Genomic DNA, 22,221 nt, shown 5'->3' with positions numbered 1-22,221 from the left:
AGCTCAGCTTCAAATGCTACTCGAAATAAAAAAGTCTATTTCCCAGGATTCCCTGCAAAAGCTTTGATGTGCCCATCTCCCAATCAATGGTGAGGCTAGGAGATGAAAGGTGGGAATGGCTTAGGGCCATGGGTCTCATGTTCCGCCCACACTGAACCCAGAGAGGAGAGGGAGACCCCAAGGGACCTCTGGGGCAATGGCATGGCAAGGAGGGGAAATGGATGCAAAGGGCCAGTTTCACAGAATTATTACAAGAGGTTTACAGCTATGAAGTGGCAGAGCCTGGAGCTCCTGGCTTAATGCATCCCTGAAATTCCCAGAGCTGTCTGGTGGCCATCCATCACCAGACTAAGGACTGGTGGTTGCACAAGCCACTGGAATGAAGGTGGGAGCTTTTAGCATTATGGCAAACATAGAATGCAAGGGCAGCCACCTCTTGGATGGAGAAAGAGGTCAATGAAAGGCAGCTCAGGGTGAGCTCCCAGTAGGCCCATGAGTAATGGAGGGTCCAAAGGCGGAGGCCAGGGCCAGAGCCAGCTTACTGAACCACTTGCTCCTGGTGGCTCAGGTGGTTGGGGCGGGGGAGAGGAGGTATAGTAGGTAGGGAACATCCTGCCCCTCTAGTCTGGCCTGGGGTGAGGATGGGGTGGAGTTTGCGCTACAACCTGGTGGGAGCTCCAGGAGGATATTTACGGAGTCCCTGATGCATGAGACCTGACCTGTCATTCCAAGTTAGGGACAGACAAAACCAGTGTTTGCTATGTAGAGACTATTACCTACCACCACCACCAGCGGATGAGGCAACCTAAGGCCAAGGGCAAGGCCAGGCCAGGCCCTGCCCAGGTTCCCTGGAGGCCAGGCCTGGAAAATGCCTAGAACGGTGAGGTCTAGGATTCACTGCCCTATCCCCTCCTGGAGAACCTTAGAAGAGGGATGGGAGTATTTGCTGCAGCTGGTCACATAGGGTTCCAATCTCACCTCTGCCCTGAATATCCAGGTCACCCCCATTCATGCCTTAGCTCCACATCTCTTGAGAACTGACTCAGCGTTTCACAGTCCTCCCACCCTAACCCCCCCCAGCCCCCCCCCCCCCCCGCCCTATGGCATTTTCACTCTTCTCATCTCTGTCCTCAGTTTCCAACTCTGAGAAATGAGACCAGACAGGCTCAAGGCAGGTCAAACCTCCCAGAGGGGAGCTCTGGGAGGGCAGGGCGAGTAGAGATTGATTCAGCTAGTCAGGGCACTGTGCCTGGCACAAATTGGGAGGTGCCCAATAAATGCTTGTTTGAGGGAGGACTAACTCTCAATAAATAACAGCTGTTGTCCGCACTGTTGCTGCTGGCGAGGGAGAGGGCTCTCCCCTCCCCCAGCCCTTCAACCCGCCTCCCATTTCCCTTTAGCCCGTTTCCTCACCCTGACCCCCACTACCCAATATGCCTCCTCCTCTAAGCCCCCACCTTCTCCCCACTTTCCATTCAATCTTTCCTCTCCCCCAACCACCTATTCCCCTCTTCCTCCAGTTCCCCTTACCCCCACCCAATCCTTCCTCCCTCCCACCCCCCAACCCCTGTCTTGCTCCCTTCCCCCACCCTATTCTCCCCCTCCCCATCATCCCGCCCATTTCACTCCTCCGGGCCCATTCTCTCCGTCCCTCATCCTCACCCCCAAACTTCCCACCCCAACAGCGGGGCGCCAGGCCAGGCGGGCGCCCGAGCTCCCGGGTCCCTGGCTCGAGTCCAGCCCGCGGCCCAGGCCGGGCGGCGGCAGCGGCGGGCGGAGTTCTGGCGGCGCGGTTTGGGGGTTTTTTATAACTCTGGCCGGCGGCTCAGGAAGTGCCGTCCCCGCGCCCCCTCCCCCGGCCACGCCGGCCGCGCTCGCTCCCGCCCTCCCTTCCTGCGCGGGCCGGCGAGACGGCGGCGGAGACGGGACTGAGGCCCGGGCGGGCTGGCGGCCGGCCGCGGGTAAAGGCGCTGGGGCTCGCGGGCCGGGCGGGGATGCGTGACTTGGGGAGACGTTGTCTGTCTGCGTTGCACGGGGATAGCCGTGGCCATCTTACATTGGCTTGTCCCCCTGTGGGTCTTGTGTCAGTATACGATGTCTCTAAGCGTGTGCGAAACTGAGTTCAAGTGAGTGCCTGGTGTGTGTGTATGTGTGCTTGTGGACATCCACGTATATGTAAGTGTGTGTGCGTTTGCATGTGTGAGTCTGCATGAAAAATACCTGAGTGTCTGGGTGCGTTAGAATGTGGATGTGATTATGTGGGTGTTGAGTATCTGCTGTGTCAATGAGTGTGTGTCTCCAAACATCAGTGTTTGTCTCTAGATGCATCTGAGTGTAACAAGTGTGTAACTGCCTGTGTGTAAGTGCGTCTGGGTTGTGTGTCAAGGTTTGTGGGACTTGGTGACTTTGTCCCTAGTTTTGTGTGTGTGGATGAGTGTGTACGTGTCTGTATGTGGGGCCCGGGTGTGCATTTGTGTGTCTGTGTTTGTCTCTGGGTTGTCTGTGTGCGTGTGCACATAGGTCTGGGGAGTGTGTAGTTGTTTGTCTCTGGGTGTGTGTGTGTACTGAGTGTGTTTGGGGAATCCTTTGTAGGCCTTCGGCGTCTGATTGTTGGTCCCCAGCTGCGCAGGTGTGGTTCCCTTACCCCCCACACCCCCCGACTCCCACCAGTGTCTGTTTGTGTGTCTGGGTGTGGGACTGGCGCCGCCCACTTCCCTGGAGTTGGTCACTGGAGGCCACAGTCTGTCTCAGGAGGTCGGCTAGGCTCTGGGCCTTTAATTAGCAGCTGGTTGGGGGACCTGCTGGGCTGTGGGGGCGGCAGGCCGGGCCTTTGTCTGCTGGCCTGCTGGCCCGGCAGGGTCTGCCGTCTGCCTCCTGCCTGCCCAGCCAGATGTGCAGCGCCCAGGGCCCAGCGGCTGCTGGCGGCCTGGGCTGGGGCCTCTGCCTGGGCAGCTGTGATACTGGCCTCTACAGGGAAGCCTGCAGCCCTACCCTCCCCGCCCCCCCCCCGCCCCCCAGAAGGCCCGGGAGGTCTGGGTGTGGAGCCACAAGTCCCTCCAGGATCCCTGGGAGGGGATGGAGCCTCTGTTTCCGGGCCTTTTCCGCCTGCATTTCCTCCTCCAGTTGCTGGCACTGGCCCCCAGGCTGGCTACCTCCCTCCTGGCTTCTGGGAGGAGAGGCTGGTGGGTTGGCCAGGCCTGGGTACACACACACAGCCACACGGGTTCACATAGCCTCCTCGCACAGGGTCACGTGGATACACACACACAGCTACACAGGCACACACACAGCCTCACACAGGGTCACATGGGCACACACTTCACACACAGTCACATACACAGTTACACCCATACACAGTCACATGCAGTCGCACACATCTCACAGTGCAGATTCCCTGCTGACATCTGTTGCCCCCAGCCAGGCTTAGGCGCTGGAATCCCATATCCTCCACGAGCCTCATCTTCCCCACTCCAAACCCACTGACCCTTAAGTGGTCCCCCCAGTATCCTGGGCAGGTCACACTTCCCAGCTACCCCATGGGTTGTGCCACTGCCCCAGTGCTCTCCTCTGCCTTGCCCTGGCAGACACCTGTGTGCCTGCCCCCTCCAACCCACCTATGCTGGCTCCTTCAGCACTGTCCCCCACACCCTACCTGATCTGAAGCACACGAGGGGATATGAGGTTATTGGGAGGAGGGGCCCAGCCTCAGAGGACTGTGATGAGGATTGGGGGGGGGGGGGAGCAGGAGGAGAGGCACAACGATACTGCAGCCAAGACAGAAGCCACAGAATCACTTAGGGAGGCAGAGTCTTCACCAGTGGGGCAGCGAGGGACAGGAGTAGGGGAAGGGGTTCCAGCCTCACTTGCAATGAGAATGCAGCCGCCTCGGCAAGAGGGGCGGTGTTAGGGCGGGAGCAGGCCCAGGGGAGCCCACCCGGAAAGGGCTTTGGTCTCAGAGCTGTTCAAGGCCTCTGAAGATGGAATAGGGGAGAAGATGCAATAGGAAGAGGGGCAGGGAAGGCAGAGGAGGGAAAGAGGGAGCTTTGTGGGGGAGATGCTGGGAACCGAGGAAGGATGAACCCAACAGGAGGTTCACCAGGGACAAGGGCACAGTTTTCTCAGTGACCCTCAACTTCAGACCCAGCCCGGCTCCTCCTCACTCCTCACTGCCCTCTCCCTGTCTAGGCTCCCAAGAAGAGACAGAGGCCCACAGAGGCTCTCACACAGGGGTCCGACACTGTACCAACTGAAGCCCCCAGAAGGTAAAATATGTGTGTGTGTGTGTGTGTGTGTATACACACACACATATATGTACACATATATATACATATATATACACACACACACTATATATATATATATATGCATATATATATGTATATATGTATGTATTCCAAGGGGTAAATATCAGCCCAGCTGAAGGGAGCAGCAGCATCACAGAGTCAGGGAGTGAGCTCCCCGTCACTGGAGGAGTCCAAGCAAAAGCGGGAAATAGTGGCTTCTAAGTTCATATCTTAGAGAAAACCTGGCTCTATCCCTCTGGAGCTGAACTGCCCTGTTTGGGGATCAACTCTCAGACTTGGCCAAGCTGCAAAGAAAACAAGACAGTGTATGATTAAGGGGGAAATTGCAGGGAGGAGGAAGGTGGAGCCTGGAGTGGGGAGGAGGGTTTGGCACAGGGTGGTGGCCCAAAGTGGTGTCTGCAGAGGGCTGGTCTGGGGCAGATGCTGGAGGAAGCCTGGCGCTCCCAGAAGGAATCTAAAGGGAGAGGAAGCAAGAAGAAGGGCCGAGCTGGAAATGCGGGGTAGAGAAGAGGTCACAGGGACAGAGACCAGGATACAGGGGTTTCCAGCCCCACTGGCAGGGTGAATAGCGTTACCCATGGTAGAGGATCCAAGCAAGGGCATGGACCCCTAGGAATGGTGGGGGTGGAGAGGGAGGAGCCAAGCCCTGGCCTCTGGTTTAATCTGGGTTGAAAATTCAACACTAACCAGCCTTCAGTTGTGTCCCATGCCAGCCTCCCCTTGCTGGCCTCCTGCCCGCTCCACACGAGCCTTTGTGGTCCTGGATCCCTAACAAGCGCCTCCCTGCCTGAAGGCCTTCAAGCCTGCTGTTCTCTCCCAGGTGCACCATCTCCTGTCTCTTCCCATGATTGGTTTATTCTCGTCCTTCACACCCCAACTTCTGAGCCTCACCCTTAGGTCACAATCTGAACTACTCTCCTTTGTTCATCTCTTTATTTGCTTATCTGTTATCTGCCACTCTCAGGAGACTGAGCCCTGGGACTGTCCCCAGGGGCAGGGACTGTGTCCATATCCTACACAGCCTTTACCCAAAGAATGGATCCTTACAGGGTTATCAGGAAATGAAATGAAATGAAATGGTGTGACAATGCAGTCGCTTAGTAGGTGCTCACAGAGCCAACGTCCCTGCCTGTCCTAAGAGTGTAGGGAGGATGGGGCTGGGGTGGGGACAGGGAGGCCACTGAGTAAGGAAGTCTATGCAGAATCTTCATACCAGGGGAAATGCCTTGGGCTTCCTCTGGGCTGAGAGTGAGGGGCTACAGGCCCCCCGTCAGCCTAGTGAGGGACCTTGGCCGTGACTGTGCTGGGCAGCAGGACCAGCCCCTACCCCACCCAGCTTCTCCCTCCCAGGAGCCCGGTGATGCTGCCCAGGCTGTGAACAGGGAAGGAGGCACTGTGGGGGCTGCCGGCAGCCAGGGCTGGGGAGAGACATGTGGACACGTGGCCTCTATGGCTCCCGCCTGCCAAATCCTCCGCTGGGCCCTTGCCCTGGGGCTGGGCCTTACATTCGAGGTCACGCACGCCTTCCGGTCTCAAGGTAGGGGTGGTCCAGGGGTGGTGGTGGGAGGGAGTAAGGCGACAAGGAGGGGTCAGCAGGGCTTGGATGGTGGTTATTTGGGGGGGAGGGGGAGAGGGTAAGGCCCTGAGGCTAGAGTCTTGAAGCCCTTGACCTGGATTCAGGGGCCAGTGAGACCAGCATCACCTGCCCTGCAGCCAAGCAGCCATGTCACAGGGGTCCTTCCCAGGACTCACTCCAGGCCTCTGACCCTCACCAACAGATGAGTTCCTGTCTAGTCTGGAGAGCTATGAGATTGCCTTCCCCACCCGAGTGGATCACAACGGGGCACTGCTGGCCTTCTCACCACCTGCCCGCCGGAGGCAGCGTCGGGGCACCGGGCCTGCAGCAGAGTCCCGCCTCTTCTACAAGGTGGCCGCACCCAGCACCCACTTTCTGCTGAACCTGACCCGCAGCCCCCGCCTTCTGGCAGGGCACGTCACCGTGGAGTACTGGACACGGGAGGGCCTGGCCTGGCAGAAGGCCGCCCAGCCCCACTGCCTCTACGCCGGCCACCTACAGGGCCAGGCCAGCAGCTCTCACGTAGCCATCAGCACCTGTGGGGGCCTGGTGAGCAGAGAGTTTGGGGGAGCAGGGGGAAACTACCATTAGTTTGGAAGTTAAGAACAAAACATTTCTAAATATAAGTCAGAGAGAGAATTGTGAAAATTTTAAAGCATTTGAACTAATCAAAAGAATTAGCTAATGTAGGATGCAGCTAAAGTGGTACTCGGAAGAAAACACATAGCCTTGGGTCAGCCCGAAAATTAATGAGCTAAATATCCATCTCAAGAGATTAGAAAAGTAATAGCAACCTAACCCAGTAAGGTAGAAGAAATGAAATCATAAAGAGATAGGGTCCCAGGGGTCCTAGGAACCAACACCTGATCTGAGCCCCTGTCTTCCCGCCCCGCAGCATGGCCTGATTGTGGCAGATGAGGAAGAATACTTGATCGAGCCCCTGCAAGGTGGGCCCAAGGTGGCCCGGGGCCCAGAGGAAAGCGGCCCCCACGTGGTGTACAAGCGTTCCTCCCTACGTCATCCCCACCTGGACACAGCCTGTGGAGTGAGAGGTAAATCCATCTGTCTTTCTGGGGGCGGGCGAAAGGGCTGCATCCCTACCTTGAGGCAGAGGGAGGCAGCGATGTCTTTCCATCCAGGGCAGCAGCTACCTGAGGGGAGGAATGACATCTGTCAGACAGCAGGGCAGTGGAGCAGGGGAACAGCCCATCTATCACTGTCATGGTCCGATGGCCCCACAGTGAGTGAGACAGGCAGCTGGACAGCCAGACAGGTGCCCAGGTGTCAAACTGTCTGGCTCCGGGGTTACAGTCTGATCAGACAGTTAAGCAGCAGGGTGGTTGTAGCAGATGCTTGAGCAGTCACACAATGAAAACAGTCAAAAGAAGGGCTCGGCCACCATTCACAAGGTCAGAGTCACAGCCAGACTTGCGGGAGGACACTGTACAAGCAGACATTTAGGGGATGGGCCAGTAAGAACGCTAAACAACAAAATATTTACCAGAACAGTTTTACAGCTAGAAAACTGATGGCCGTAAGGTGGAACTGCGGAGCACTGGGACAGTCAACACGTGTACCCTAAGCATCTGGGAGTGGCACACGACGGCAGACGTACAACCACTGTCACTTGTACAGACAGAAAAGTAGATGGTGTCGCAGTCAGGAGTCAGTTGGACAGTCTGGCTGGAGCACAGTTGGGCAGTAAGACCATCGAAAGGCTTTTGGTCCCACAGCCACAAAGTCGTGCAGCGCGTTGATTAGAAAGTTCCGTAACCGGAAGGCCAAGGAGTCGTACGAGCACGTGGTTCCAGCAGCGTCAGCCCACTGTGCAGGCACACTCAGGTCGTGGCATTGTCAGGAAGTTGTATGGTCATGCTGACTGCCATGTGGTGCGGGAATCTATTCCACCAAACAGTTTGGCTGTGGGGCAGCCACATCATTGGAGGATCAGACGTCTGAGTAATGGAGCCCTTCTACTGGACATTGTACAACCACAATACCCAGTAGCAAAAGAACGAGGGGTTTGACTAGCAGACAGGGAGTTGGGCCATAGGAACAAACGGCAGAATGACCAGAAATTGTCTATGCAGATGAGAAACCGTGGAAGGGGCGGCCATGGTGGCTGCGCACCCTGAAGCCACCACCTGCCAGGCCCCTGGGCAATGAAACAGAGCGAGGCCAGCCAGGTCTGAAGCGCTCTGTCAGCCGAGAACGCTACGTGGAGACCCTGGTGGTGGCAGACAAGATGATGGTGGCCTACCACGGGCGCCGAGATGTGGAACAGTACGTGCTGGCCATCATGAACATTGTAAGTGCCTCCCCCTCCCTGGGCAGGGAGCCGCAAGCACCAGGAGCCAGCCTCCGGGGGTCGAGAAAAGCAATGTCAACATCCCACCCTCGATTCTCAACCACAGAAACAGAATGGAGGTGGGGGGAGGGTGAGAAAGGAGGGCTGCCCATGGCAAGGAGTGAGCAGAGGTAGCAGAGCACAGTGCTTAGGACAGTGGATCCTGCAGCCAGATAGCCTGGGCTGACATCTCAGCTCTGCCACTCTTTAGGTGTGTGTCCTAGGAAAAGTGACTTCACCTCTGCCTTGGTTTGCTCATGTGAAATGAGGATAATAATAGTGCCCACTTCATAAGGCTAAGGTGGATGCGGTGAATTGATGAAGGACTTAGAACAGTGCTTGGTACACTGTAGGTGCTATATGTTTGCTTGCTATATAAAAATAAGCACGCAGCTTGCAGGTACTTGTCAAGGTTACTAGTACACAAGTGGACACATCTATATGTATGCGGAATTCTCGCTCAAGCTATAGGTGAGCTATAATTCATACAGCTCACCTAGCTGACCCGTACTCAGATATACTCAGTGCCCATACCAGATCTCGATTAAGGCTCTGAGCTTTGGTTTCCCCCACCATGAAATGGAGTTATAATAGTATCTACAGCAGAGAGTAAGCGTTGGTGGGAGGGAAGCCAGACAGAGCACTTGACACATAGCTTGATAAGTGGAAGGTACTCTTATTTCACTGAAGCAAAAAGAGAAAAGAAAAAGTTTAGCGGACAGACAGATGGCCCAGGATGTGTACATGACGTTGTATCTGATTACACGATTATCTTCCCCAACCCTGCATCCCTCACTTGGGCTTTCAGAGTTTCCTAAAATCTGCCAGGGTTTCCGTGGGTTTCCACATGGGACAGTGATGTCCCAGGGATCCAAGATCATGGCACTGTGTGACCTCCATCATTGGACCCACTCACCCCAGGCCACTCCCTCCTTCCCTCTGACCACTGTCACTAGAGCCTCCTGCTCCCACACTTCCACCTTTCTGTGGTAACGCTCAACTTAGTACCTTCAGACAGCCACAGAATGAGACACATCCTCCAGGCCACCTCTGGGCAGAGACACTCAAGGCAGCCAGAGGGTAGGCAGGGAAGGGACGGAGGACAAGACTAGCTAAGCAAGGGTGAGTCAGAAAGAAATGTACAGTAAGCAACCAGTGCTTTCCAGACAGGCTTACCCAGACTTGAATCCCACTTACGATACCTACCAGCTGTGTTTCCTAACCCCTCTGCATCAGTTTGCTTATCTGTAAAATGGGAATGATAACAGTACCTACTCCGTGGGTATGTGAAGCTATGTGTAGCAGGCTTAGCCTGAGGCTGAGCGTACAGTAGGTACTTGATTAAAATGACTGATTGCTATTGTTTCTTTTTCTGTTTTCTGCTCTGGGCCCCTCTTAAGACTCCGTTTCTCTTGTTTCTTGGAGGTCAGGTTGCCAAACTTTTCCAGGACTCAAGTCTGGGAAACATCGTTAATATCTTGGTGACACGGCTCATCCTGCTCACAGAGGACCAGGTGCGGGGCCTGCCTCTTCCTCTGCACACCAGTGCTACCTGCCCTCCCCAAGGCGGTTGGCACCCATGCAGCTCACTCTGTCCATCCTCAGCCCACCCTGGAGATCACCCACCATGCCGGCAAGTCCCTGGACAGCTTCTGTAAGTGGCAGAAAGCCATCGTGAACCACAGCGGCCACGGCAACGCCATTCCGGAGAACGGTGTGGCCAACCACGACACTGCGGTGCTCATCACACGGTGAGGGTGGAGAGGGCTCCAGGACTTGGGCCAGAGGAATGAGGACCATCCTGGTCCAAGCAAGGGATCACCTGCTGGGAGACGGAGAGGCTGGGACTGGTCAGCTGCCCCATTCAGGAGCCAGGCATGGGAGGGCAGCTTGGAGCCTGAGAATGTGGGGAGGTGGGCATTGGACCACTTGGGCGTTGAGGCACTCCCTCCCTCACTCTCTCATTCAGTCAGTCAGTGACTCATGCACTCCAGCATCCTCAAGGCCAGCTGGGGGCAGGACACAAGACTTCAGGTGAGAGGCAGGTAGCACTTCCCAAGCAGAGCTTAGCCCCCAGATACAGGTGTGGTGGCGTCATCAGGTAGCCCAGCCTCCTCATTGCCCCCCTCTCCTCCCACAGCTATGACATCTGCATCTACAAGAACAAACCCTGTGGCACACTAGGTACCCGCGCCCCGAGGTTTCAGGCTCCCACGGAGGCAGTGGTCTGGGTGGCCGTGGCAGGGGTGGACAGGGCCAGCCAACACAGCCCTGAGTGCCCAGCCCTTGCCCCACGTGCCCGTTTCCCAGGCCTGGCCCCCGTGGGAGGGATGTGTGAGCGAGAGAGAAGTTGCAGCATCAATGAGGACATTGGCCTGGCCACGGCGTTCACCATTGCCCACGAGATTGGACACACGTGAGGCCAGGGAACACAGGAAGGGGAGGACGGGAGGATCGGGCAGGTCCCCTGGCACCCAGCAGAGCCAGCACTCCTCTCCCCAGGTTCGGCATGAACCATGATGGTGTGGGGAACAGCTGTGGGGCCCGGGGCCAGGACCCAGCCAAGCTCATGGCCGCCCACATCACCATGAAGACCAACCCGTTCGTATGGTCATCCTGCAGCCGCGACTACATCACCAGCTTTCTGGAGTGAGGACAGATGTCCTGTCCTGCCCAGAGGCTCATATCACATTGGCGGGCAGGGGGAGGGGAGTTTTCTGGAAATCATGGCTGCCTCTGAGAAGGGTCCTGTTGCCTGCAAGGCTGCTCCCCAGGGCCCCCACCCATCCGGGGCCCCTGCGCTCTTGGTCTGTAGTCCAGCATGACAGCTGCTTTCCTCTCGCCACAGCTCAGGCCTGGGGCTCTGCCTGAACAACCGGCCCCCCAGACAGGACTTCGTGTACCCAACAGTGGCGCCTGGCCAGGCCTACGATGCAGATGAGCAGTGCCGCTTCCAGCATGGAGTCAAATCGCGTCAGTGTAAATACGGGGTAGAGAGAGCCTTCCTGCTTTCCTTCCTGGGAGGGGAGGGGGCCACAGGGGGTGAGCGATTCCACATGGACACCCCCACATCGGGCGCTAGGAATGGGAAGGCTGGAAAGGCAAGTGAGCCCGTGGGGCCTGAGGCACAGAGTTGCAAGGGGTTATACAGTGTCACAAGCAACCAGACAAGATTGGGAACAAGAATGGGATCTGGTTTTCCAGACCCCTGATTTGGAGGCTGGGCTGGGGAGAGCCTGAGAGGCCACCTTGTGCTCAGGATGTCAGGCCACCTGTGTAAAGCCCCAAGACCACACTGACTGGGCCATTTTTAACTAAACATCCAGATTTGGTGGAAATAGTTGGTGGAAATAGTCTGGCCCCTGGGGAAGAACCATCTTCCCTGCTTGGCAAAGAACTGGACAGAGCTTTCCAGGGACACCCTGTCTTCACTCTTCACATCCCCTACTGACTGGTTCACAAGACCTTCTGGCCCCAATCCTTGGCTCCATGAACTCAGCCTTCTGATCACTCCCCAGCTCTTTCCCGATATTTAGACTCAGCTCCCAAAGCCCCATTTGTGCATAGAGAAATGAGCTGGGGCTCCTGCTCCCAGCTCCCCCCAGGGAGCTAGAGGCCTGCTGGCTTCCTGCTTCAGCCACCAGGAGCTCAGCTAGGGTCCGTCCCTCTACTACCCATGTCCCCCAATTCCCAAAGCACACTCCCTGCCTCCTCATGGCTTCAGCCCTAGTACCCTGGACCCAGTCTCAATCCTTCACACCCTCAAGATTCAAATGATCAGAATTTGCAAGCCCATGTTCAAGCTAAGGCCACATTATCTCAAAATGGGGAGTAGACAACTATTAAAATGCTCTCACTTCATTCCAGTGCAAGACAAGGAGACAAACCCTGGATCAATTTATATTTAATTGACATTCCTCTCTTGCTCCCATGCCCTAACTTGACTCTTAACTACGGCACCCTCTGATGAATTCCAAAAGAATTCTGAAACTACCCTTGAGCATCTGCTATGTCCCAGGTATCCTAACAATGATGACAATGGCTGACATTGCTGAGCACACGCTATATGCTAAGTATGTGATATGTATCCTTTCATTTAAGCTCTGGCCAATCTTATTATCCCTACATTACAGAAGAAGAGATTGAGGCATAGGGAGGGTGTCTTACCCAAAGTCGAAATTCAAGAACACGTCAAGAGCTGGGATCTGAATCCAGGTCTCTCTGACTCCAAATTTTATAAAGGAGTGGGGGAAGGGAAGAAGTGCCAGAATACCAAGCATGAGCCAGAGCTAGGTATATGATGAATTGATTTTCCCTTTTATTTTTCCAAGGAACATGTTCCTGGCCCTCCTGACAAAGGGGAGAAGTGTTGACTATATGTAAATTGGTTAATATCTGTAAAGAGCTGGGCCTACCTAGTGCCCAGTCCGGAGGTAGCTGTGGTCATTGTTACTCGATAATAAGGCAATGTGCAAGCCCTTTTATATCTACTCCGTCACATGCTTCTCATCCTTTTATGTAGACAAGGCCCATATTATAGATGAGAAAACTGAGGCCCAGAGAGGGGAAATGTGTTGCAAATGAGTGGCGGAGCTGAAATCTTCCTCATGTCTAGGACTCATCCATATATATATCGCAGTGCATCTTTGTGGCGATGAGAGAAAGCAGGACTGGCATAGGCAGTTGTCTTTTAAGAGGTATCAGAAGTGGCATATGGGCATGTGATATTTTTACAAATGGCAAGAAAGACACAAGCCAAGTGAAGCCAGAAGACCAAGCTGAGTTTTTAGCTGAAAAGTATCCTCGGAAGGGGCAGAAGGCAGGAATTCTGGAGGATGTTTGAGGAAGCAGGTCTGAGGACAGCTCCTCAAGCTTTTCATATGTGTGCAGGGGTCTCTCAGAGGCTGATGCAGAAAAGGTCCCTTCCTACAGCCATTGAATGGTACAATCCCAAATCTGCAAAGCTCGAAAGTATCAGGTTCAAAGAGGTTACATAGAAATATAAAAAGGAGACAGAAGGATCTCCACTTCACAGGAGGAAGACCCTGGGGAGTGGGGCAAGGCTAGAGCAGGGGTTCCCAACCCCCAGACCATAGACTAGTACCAGTCCCTAGCCCGTTAGGAACCAGGCCACACAACAAGAGGTGAGCGGCGGGCGAGTGAGTGAAGCTTCGTCTGTATTTGCAGCCGTTCCCTAGCGCCAGCATCACCGCCTCAGCTCCACCTCAGATCGTCAGGCATTAGCTTCTCATAGGAGCATCGGTCCCTGGTGCCAAAAAGGTTGGGGACCGCTGACAGAGATTCTAACCTGAATCCAGTGGGGCTTGTCCAGGTATATTAACCTGGACCTAAAGGGTCGGAATGACTTCCTGGGACTGGTGTAGGACCTGCTGCCAGGCAGTGGCCCAGCTCAAGCAGACAGGAAGAAGGCAGACTTATTTCTCACTCAAAGAAGCAGAGGGATATCTCACACAGACCGAACCTGCCCTTGTCCTCCCAACCTTCTATCAATTAAAACCTTTAAGAGCTCCCCTGGTTTATTTGAGGGGAACAGAGAACCACCTGCTGGAAAAAGGAGATGGGGCCCTTGACCTGAGCTATTTTCCAGGCCTGAGTTTTCAGAACCACTGCCTTTCCATAGGCTGCTTAACCCATCCCAAAAAGGAATTCAGAATCATTCCTCAACAGATCCCATGTTTCCCTTCTAGAAACTCAGGAGGTGCCATGGACTGAACCAAAAAGGGGTTACATCATAGACCTTTCAGTCAAAGGTCTGGGTTAGAATCTAGGCTGCCCTTCTAGTAGCTGTGTGACCTGCAGCAAGTGACCTTACTTGTCTGAGCCTTGGTTTTCCCACAGTAAAATAGGGATAATGATGCCTAAGGGAGTATGACACATAGGTGTTCAACTAGTGCAGTGTACATATAGGCAGAGAGGAGGTCCCAGGCCAAGCCCTGCTAGAGTATCTAAGAGGATTCCTTGAGACCCAGGAAAGGATCATTGGGGCTCCCATGCCGAGTGGGCAGTGAGTGCGTCGCCTGGGTCCTCCTAAGGGAGGAGGGCAAACTTGAGCGGGCGCCTTGGCCCGCAGGAGGTCTGCAGCGAACTATGGTGTCTGAGCAAGAGCAACCGGTGCATCACCAACAGCATCCCAGCCGCTGAAGGCACGCTGTGCCAGACGCACACCATCGACAAGGGGGTGAGCGCCAGTCAAGGCCCCGCCCCCCTCCTTAGGCCGTGCCTACTGGAGCCGCCCTCTAGTTCCTCCTCGGCTCCGGCCACCCCTTCTTCCTGCAGGCCCTGCCCCTGGAGTGAGGCCACACCTCCATTCCGTCTCAAGCCTGGTCCACAGGCTTGTCGCAGTACTGGCTTCACATCCCTTGCTTTGGCCACGCCCCTTCCTAAACAGTGGCTCCCTGGCCCAGCCCCTGTAGCCTGACTATCCGGGTCCTCAGACCTCATGTCCATCCTCCTACCTCCACCGTCACCCAGGGGTGCTGAGACCTCAGGTGGGAGGGGTGCGGAAATGAGCACCAAGGGCCCACCGAACCCGGCTCACGCCTCTCCATCCCATCTGCAGTGGTGCTACAAGCGGGTGTGTGTCCCTTTTGGGTCGCGACCCGAGGGCGTGGATGGGGCCTGGGGCCCGTGGACCCCGTGGGGTGACTGCAGCCGGACGTGCGGCGGCGGCGTGTCCTCCTCCAGCCGTCACTGCGACAGCCCCAGGTCAGTCTTCAGGACCCCCTACAAGGAGGGGGGATAGGGAGCACCCTCACCCCCCTCCCCATCGCCTGTCCCCCACTCTTTCCAGGCCAACCATCGGGGGCAAGTACTGCCTGGGCGAGAGACGGCGGCATCGCTCCTGCAACACCGACGTGAGTTCCCCGGGACCTTAAGTCGGTCCCTCGGACAAAAGAGGCGTACATCAGCTTCCAAGGAGCTGCTGCCAGCTGCCTGCCTTCTCGGGGACCTGCAACGGCTGCCCCCTCCCTTCCCTGCCCCACCCCCACCTCCCCCTGGGCCCAGTTCCCGGCCCTCGCACTTCCCCAGGGATCTGGCTTCTTCCAGATCTTGCAGATGAGTGTCCCACCTTGAAATAATTGTTTGACCCCCCACCACACCTTCCGGCTCCAGTGAGCTCCACCCCCTCCCTTCAAAGCCCAGTTTCCCCAAACAGCCCCACCCCTACCCCAAAGCTGTCACTGAGTTCCCTGTCACCAAACCCAGTAGCCACATTTTCCGTCTCTGCCTGCGCCCTTTTCTGACCGTGGACCGTGGCCAGCTGTCCAAAACCCCCGCCTTGCCTTCATCGCCAACGTCCAGCGCTCCCGGTCCCTCCTGGGCTGCACTTTCTGTCCCCTTTTCTCATCTTTTCTGCTATCCCGTGTTTCAGTGCTGGGGTTCCCCAGGGCTGCTTCCTGGGTGTAAATGTACACATCTAATAAGCACAAAGCTTACTGCAGCAGGGAGTGCTAAGAGGGAGGGAGAGCTTTAAAGTGAGGGGTAGGCAACCTAGCCCCCCACCAGGAGGGGGTTGTGTCTGCCAAGTTCACATGCCCCTCACACTCATGAAGAACTGGCCCAATTTGTCTTGCTCTCTCTGTCTCTCTCAAAAAAGGCTCAATGATCTGAAACTAGAAACCCAAGCATCCTCCCCATCTTGCACCTGACATCTAATGAGTCACCTAGTCCTATCTCAGATGCACCAGCCCCATCTACCTTGACCTTTACCCAGGCTACGATACAGTCCTTCCCATCTTCCCTGGCCTCCCGGCCTCACTGCCTCCAGCCTCATTTCTCCAACCCATCTGAGCATTTGTTCTATGCCCTGGGCTTCTGCCCTAACTCCATCCTGGGACACTTGGCCTCCCTCCCTCTCCCGTCTCCCAGGACTGTCCCCCTGGCTCCCAGGACTTCAGGGAAATGCAGTGCTCTGAATTTGACAGCGTCCCCTTCCGTGGAAAATTCTACACGTGGAAGACATACCGAGGAGGTGAGTGCAGGGCTCAGAAGGCCATGGGCGTGTCCAACAGAAGGCGGATATGGCATCATGGGGTCTGCCCTGCACCCTCCCCTCACCTGAGGAGTCAGAGTGCCAGACTGGATGCTGGCAACCCCTATTCCTTCTGCCCAGCTTGCCCATCCTTCTTGGATCTGGGGTCTCTCCCTCTTGGCCTCACCTCCCCCAGGAAGCAAGCAGGGAGCCCCAGGGCGGCCTGGCCCTTGGTCTGACGGGGCCGTGCCCCCCAGGGGGTGTCAAGGCCTGCTCACTAACATGCCTAGCAGAAGGTTTCAACTTCTACACGGAGAGGGCGGCAGCTGTGGTGGACGGAACACCCTGCCGCCCAGACACAGTGGACATTTGTGTCAGCGGCGAGTGCAAGGTGGAGTGGACTCCTAGAGAGAGAGGGGATGGGGGGTGGAGGGGATGAGCACCCCACTGATACCCCCAAACACTACTGCCTCCCTCAGCACGTGGGCTGCGACCGGGTCCTGGGCTCTGACCTGCGGGAGGACAAGTGCCGAGTCTGTGGGGGAGACGGCAGTGCCTGCGAAACCATCGAGGGGGTCTTCAGCCCAGCCTTGCTCGGAGCCGGTGAGAGGCCCCCACTTCTCTGCCACACTCCCCACTGGGCTGGGGGGGAAGCTGGCCCCCAGTAGTCAAGATCAACAAGGAACTCAAAAAAGTCCCAGGGACCCAGCAATGCCCCGGATCAGGTTCAAGGACTGGCTTGGGCTCTGGGGCCTAAACTTGGGCAATTAAAACATCCAAGCGGAGGGACCAAAATCTTTCCCCTCTGCCATCCAGGGGTCCTCTTGCTCAAGTGTGGTTCAGGGGATGGTGTGGTAGGGTCCAGGCAGATAAACCAGGACTCCTGAAGGGCACAGGTGGGCAGGGATCGAGCGTTCCCAGGGGCTCATGATCATCCAGGTCCTAAGCAGTGAAGCCTAGTGCAAACCCAACTCTGCCAAAACCACCATGTCACCCTGTACGAGTCGGTCTCTCCGTGGTGCTTCTTCCTCTCTGCCAAGCCTAGACCTGTTGCTCGTTGGGGGAGTTGGGGCCTCTTCAGTGGTAAGAGAGGCAGGAAAGTTAGGTTCAAATCCCAGGCCAACTACTTCCTGTCAAACCTAGAAGCTCTACTTCTTTGAGCCTGTTTTGTCATCCATAAAATGGGGATTATGGCACATTATCCCATGGCCAGAGCTGGGGACATGGCGTGATGTCCCTGTAAGCACTTAGCTCAGTAATGGTTAGCCGCTATCACCCAGAGTTAGGGATGGAGGAGGCAGGCAGGTGTGGGGGATGGATCAAGTGGGTGATACCTAGCTCCACTGTCCAGGGTACGAGGAAGTCGTCTGGATCCCCAAAGGCTCCGTTCATATTTTCATCCAGGACCTGAACCTCTCCCTCAGTCACCTGGGTGAGCCGGAGGTGGGGGGATGAGGATTGGGGCTCAGCTTGGCTGGGGTTCTGACCCCTGTGCTGTCCCCCAGCCCTGAAGGGGGACCAGGAGTCCCTACTGCTGGAGGGACTGCCCGGGACCCCCCAGCCCCACCGTCTGCCCCTGGCTGGGACCACCTTTCAGCTTCGACCAGGGCCGAATCAGACACAGAGCCTAGAAGCCCTGGGACCCATTAACGCGTCTCTCATCGTCATGGTAATGGTGGGAGCAAGGTGCAGGAGGACATGAGCATCCTTGTGGGGACTCCGAGCTTGACTTCCCTTTGATGCCCCCACCCCAGGTGCTGGCCCGGACAGAGCTATCTGCCCTCCGCTACCGCTTCAACTCACCCATTGCTCGCGACGCACTTCCCCCCTACTCCTGGCACTATGCGCCCTGGACCAAGTGCTCAGCCCAGTGTGCTGGTGGTGAGGCTGGGGTGGGGCCAGGATATGGGCACTGACTGGTCACCCAGACTGACCTTCTGGATGAGGCAGAGCTGAGCAGCCTCTCGCTAACCCCCAGGCAGCCAGGTGCAGGCTGTGGAGTGCCGCAATCAACTGGACAGCTCGGCCGTGGCCCCCCACCACTGCAGCGCCCACAGCAAGCTTCCCAAGAGGCAGCGGGCCTGCAACACAGAGCCCTGCCCTCCAGAGTGAGTGCCAACCAGGGTGCAGGGTGGGGGTGACAAGAACTGCAATGACAGTGCTGCTGACATCAGAGGGGTAGATAGTCCCAGGATTGGGGTGATGGTATTTCCCAAGTCAAAGTCACGGAGGTGGGGGAAGGGCTCGCCTAGAACCAGAGTGGGAAGGATGATGCTCCCCAGGCAAATCCAGGTGGTCATCTCCCACTGGGGCGAGGTACCTCCATACCTCCCATGTGGATACAGGGAGATGACGTTCCAAGTGCAGGGTTTCCGAGTGTTCCCTGCATGAGCAACAGTCGTCCTGGTGCCAGTTCCCATAATGATGCTGATCGCTAGGGAGGAGGAGGATATGCTAGTCCTCCAGGGGCCGGGTTCCCTGCCTGTATACTCTCAGAGCCTCCGCATTCCCCACAGCTGGGTTGTAGGGAACTGGTCGCGCTGCAGCCGCAGCTGTGATGTGGGCGTGCGCAGCCGCTCTGTGGTGTGTCTGCGCCGTATGTCGGCCGCAGAGGAGAAGGCTCTGGACGACAGCGCGTGCCCGCAGCCACGCCCACCCATCCTGGAGGCCTGCCACGGTCCTGCCTGCCCGCCGGAGTGGGCTGCCCTCGACTGGTCGGAGGTCAGCCGCCCCTTCCCGCCTGCGCCTCACCCATTCTCTGTGCAGCTCAGGGCAGGGCCTGGGAGCTGGGTGCCCACTGAGGTCCACAGTCACAAGCCCCGCCCCCTGGTAGCCCCAGTGGGCCACGCTCAACTGGTCCAAGGTTAGCTGACCTCTCCTCACCTCCCACTGGACGAGCATCCTCCCCACTCCCTGTGCAAGCTTGGGGACAGTGGTGCCCACTTAGCATGAAACGCCCCCTCCAACTGCAGTGCACTCCCAGCTGCGGGCCAGGTCTCCGCCACCGCGTCATCCTTTGCAAGAGCGCTGACCACCGTGCCACACTGCCCCCCACGCACTGCCCGCCCGCAGCCAAGCCACCAGCCACCATGCGCTGCAACTTGCGCCGCTGCCCCCCCGCCCGCTGGGTAGCGGGCGAGTGGGGCGAGGTAGGTGGGCACGCCCTAGGGGGCAGAGGCTGGGGCAGAGGCGGCTGGGAGGTGGCTCATCAATGATGCTCCGCAGTGCTCTGCGCAGTGCGGCCTTGGGCAGCAACAGCGCGCAGTGCGCTGCTCCAGCCATACCGGTCAGCCATCGCGCGAGTGTGCTGAGGCGCTGCGGCCACCTGCCACGCAGCAGTGCGAGACCAAGTGCGACAGTGTGTCCCCTGGGGACAGCCCCGAAGGTAGGTGGAGCAGAAGGCCATGGTTCATTAGAAGGGCCCTGTCAAGAGGCAGCCACAGGGGAGTGTGGGGGTCCTGACCACTGGCCAGAGACTTTCAACCACCGAAATGCCGTTCTCTCTCCTCCAGGCCAGCCTCGCCATCCCCTCCCTGCAGACATTTAAGTGTCATTGTGTGCCAAGTGTTTTAGGCACCTGATCCTTTTGGGAGCCCAAACTGGGGTCACTCCCCCAGCCACCTCCATGACCTTTGACTTATTATCTCCACCCCTAGCATTATTTGCCTAATATTCTCTCTTTAAATCAGAGTTTCTTAACCTCAGGCACTATCGATGTTTGAGGCCACATGATTCTTTGTCATGGGGCTGCCCTGTGCATTGTAGGATATTTAGCAGCATCCCTGACCTCTACCTGCTTGATGCCAATAGCCCCCTCCCAGGGGTAATAACCAAAAACGTCTCCAGACATCACCAAATATCCCGGAGTGGGCCAGGCAAAATTACATCCCCTTGAGAACCACTGGTTAAAAATACCCTTTTTTTCTACCTAAGTAAATTTATTTTTCATAGCAATAGATTACTTTCTGAGCACAGGAACCAAACTGTCTGGGTTCACCTTTCACCTCTGTGAAATATATAAAAAAATATATTCACTTGAGAGGGGCCCGCATTATGAGAGGCAGAATAAAATAATCCACATGAAGCGCAGGAGCCCTGAGACCTGATTGCCACCCCGCTTTTCCCACCCTCTGCAGAGTGCAAGGATGTGAACAAGGTCGCCTACTGCCCCCTAGTGCTCAAATTTCAGTTCTGCAGCCGAGCGTACTTCCGCCAGATGTGCTGCAAAACCTGCCAGGGCCGCTAGGGGGCGCGCGGTCCCCTGAGCCACCACCGGGCGCCGGCTCGAGGGGAACCCCACATGCAAGCAGCCAGATTGAAGGAGCCCGAGAGGGCGGGATCTGGGAGTGAGGGGTGAGATGGACCAGAAGTTATTTATTGGGAACCTTTGCAGGGCCCTGGCTGGGAGATGGAGAGCAGCTGGCCACCCCTAGGTTTCCTCCTCAGCCCCTCTCTTAGTTCACAGTGATGGCCCCTCCAGGGTGGGTTAGAGGAGGGAAATCTCTTGGCCTAGCACCCTTTTCACCCACCCCTAGGGAGCACCCTAAACTCCCCCACCTTTGATTGGAATATGTACTGTGAAGAGTTTGGGTGGGGAGGGGGTCAGCTGGTGCCCTGGCCCCCAGTACTGCCCAGTCCCTCCACGCTAAGCTGGAGGAAGTCTATGTCCGCCATGGGGAGGGATTAGCACCCCCTCCCTGACACTCTCCCCCTGACCAGGCCAGCCACAGGGATGGGGCAGAGCTGAGAAGACCCACCCCAACCTCTGCCCCACCTACCCCAGGGCCGACATCCAGGCTGCCCCCATCATGGTGCTACAGGCCCTGCTCTGGGGCCCACACGCTCCTCGCCAGGAGGCCTACATCAATAAAGTCTGTCTTGTGTAGATTTCTGCACGTGGTATGTGTGTGTGTGCGTCCCCACCCCAGACTGGAAACAGCCCCGGCAGCCCAAAAGGGGTTTTTACAAACACGACTAGAGCCCAGCGATCGTAGGTGAAAATACACCTTCTCATGGAGGCTCTCAAAGTCCCACAGTCTAGCGCCTGCCATCCGAGACAACACTCTTCCGGCCACTCAGCACGCTCCAGCTGCACCTGCCTCCTGGAATTTCCTCAATCTGCCCCGCCATCTTCCCATCTTGGGGCCTTTGCCTGAGCTGTTTCCTCGGCCAGGGGGGCCCGCCCCTCCCTTCTTCACTTGATTAACTCCAATTTACCATGCAGTCTTAGCATAGGTACCTCCTCCCAGAAGCCTCCCCTGATGCTCCCAACAAGTCGGGTCCTCCTGCCTAAGTATTCAGCTTTCGTGTCTGGAAGCATTTGTTGAGGTTTGCAGGCGCCAAGCCAATCACTTGCGTGAGATACAGGGAGGAAAGGGCTCCTCCCCATATATGGCCACGAGGGGGCGCCGCATTCTGGCAACCTCCGGGCAGGGTGCTGTGCAAACCTGAAGCGCAGGGATTTTCCGGTCCTCCAGCCTCGCTGCCAAGCTCTCCCAGCATCTAGGCTTCTGCCTTAACTACGTTCTCGCCGTGTGGCACCGGGAGGTGACAACTTCTCAGAACTGCCATTTCCTCAAATAACAAGGGGAGACCAGTACGTGGCCTGCTGATCTCCCAAAGATCAGGCCATGGGCCTGCGCCCCGGTTTTATGATGACAAAATGGGGGGAACCCCAGAAGTAGCAGAGCTGGGGATCGTTAAATCCAGATCTGACCTCCAATGTCTGGGACTTTCCAAGTGCACCTGGCTCCTGGTACCGTCCACTCTCGCTGCCTTCCCCCCACCCCATCACACACACACACACACACACACACACACGGGCCATTCTGAAGGAAAGACCAGCAGAGGCCACTCTGAAAGAGGGTGTTTGTTCAGGGACGCCCAGAGCACACACGTGTCTGAAGTGATTTTGCAGAGCCGAAGCAGCTCAAATGCTTCCTGGGGTCTTCCTGGACAGAGCGGTAGTCCTGCAGCCAGCTGACCTGTGTGCTCCTTGCTG

At 56.7% G+C, this 22,221-nt stretch overlaps 1 protein-coding gene across 6 annotated transcripts; it reads left to right on the top strand.

Moving 5' to 3' along the window:
* Window positions 1–1,854: 1,854 nt before the first annotated feature.
* ADAMTS10 (ADAM metallopeptidase with thrombospondin type 1 motif 10) lies at window positions 1,855–21,108 on the top strand. Of its 6 annotated transcripts, XM_016163044.2 has the most exons (26): window positions 1,855–1,961; window positions 4,186–4,262; window positions 5,655–5,841; window positions 6,083–6,429; window positions 6,776–6,932; window positions 7,971–8,188; window positions 9,658–9,741; window positions 9,833–9,978; window positions 10,368–10,411; window positions 10,538–10,643; window positions 10,730–10,876; window positions 11,076–11,217; window positions 14,319–14,426; window positions 14,808–14,953; window positions 15,039–15,102; window positions 16,118–16,220; window positions 16,478–16,611; window positions 16,700–16,823; window positions 17,572–17,652; window positions 17,726–17,889; window positions 17,975–18,101; window positions 18,199–18,328; window positions 18,737–18,941; window positions 19,193–19,369; window positions 19,446–19,605; window positions 20,357–21,108. In XM_016163044.2, the coding sequence occupies exons 3-26, from the start codon at window positions 5,754–5,756 to the stop codon at window positions 20,464–20,466; spliced, it is 3,312 nt and encodes a 1,103-aa protein (XP_016018530.1). In that variant the 5' UTR covers window positions 1,855–1,961; window positions 4,186–4,262; window positions 5,655–5,753; the 3' UTR covers window positions 20,467–21,108. The 6 variants fall into 6 exon arrangements, with proteins under 6 accessions (XP_016018530.1, XP_016018532.2, XP_036089695.1 ...); XM_016163046.2 differs by lacking the exons at window positions 1,855–1,961; window positions 4,186–4,262 and having other exon boundaries at window positions 4,306–5,841; window positions 6,083–6,231; XM_016163043.2 differs by lacking the exons at window positions 1,855–1,961; window positions 4,186–4,262 and having other exon boundaries at window positions 4,307–5,841.
* Window positions 21,109–22,221: the final 1,113 nt, after the last annotated feature.

Source organism: Rousettus aegyptiacus, unplaced genomic scaffold (assembly GCF_014176215.1).
Source record: "Rousettus aegyptiacus isolate mRouAeg1 unplaced genomic scaffold, mRouAeg1.p scaffold_m13_p_16, whole genome shotgun sequence".
Taxonomy (NCBI): domain Eukaryota; kingdom Metazoa; phylum Chordata; class Mammalia; order Chiroptera; family Pteropodidae; genus Rousettus; species Rousettus aegyptiacus.
This window is presented reverse-complemented; position numbering and strand designations above follow the sequence as displayed.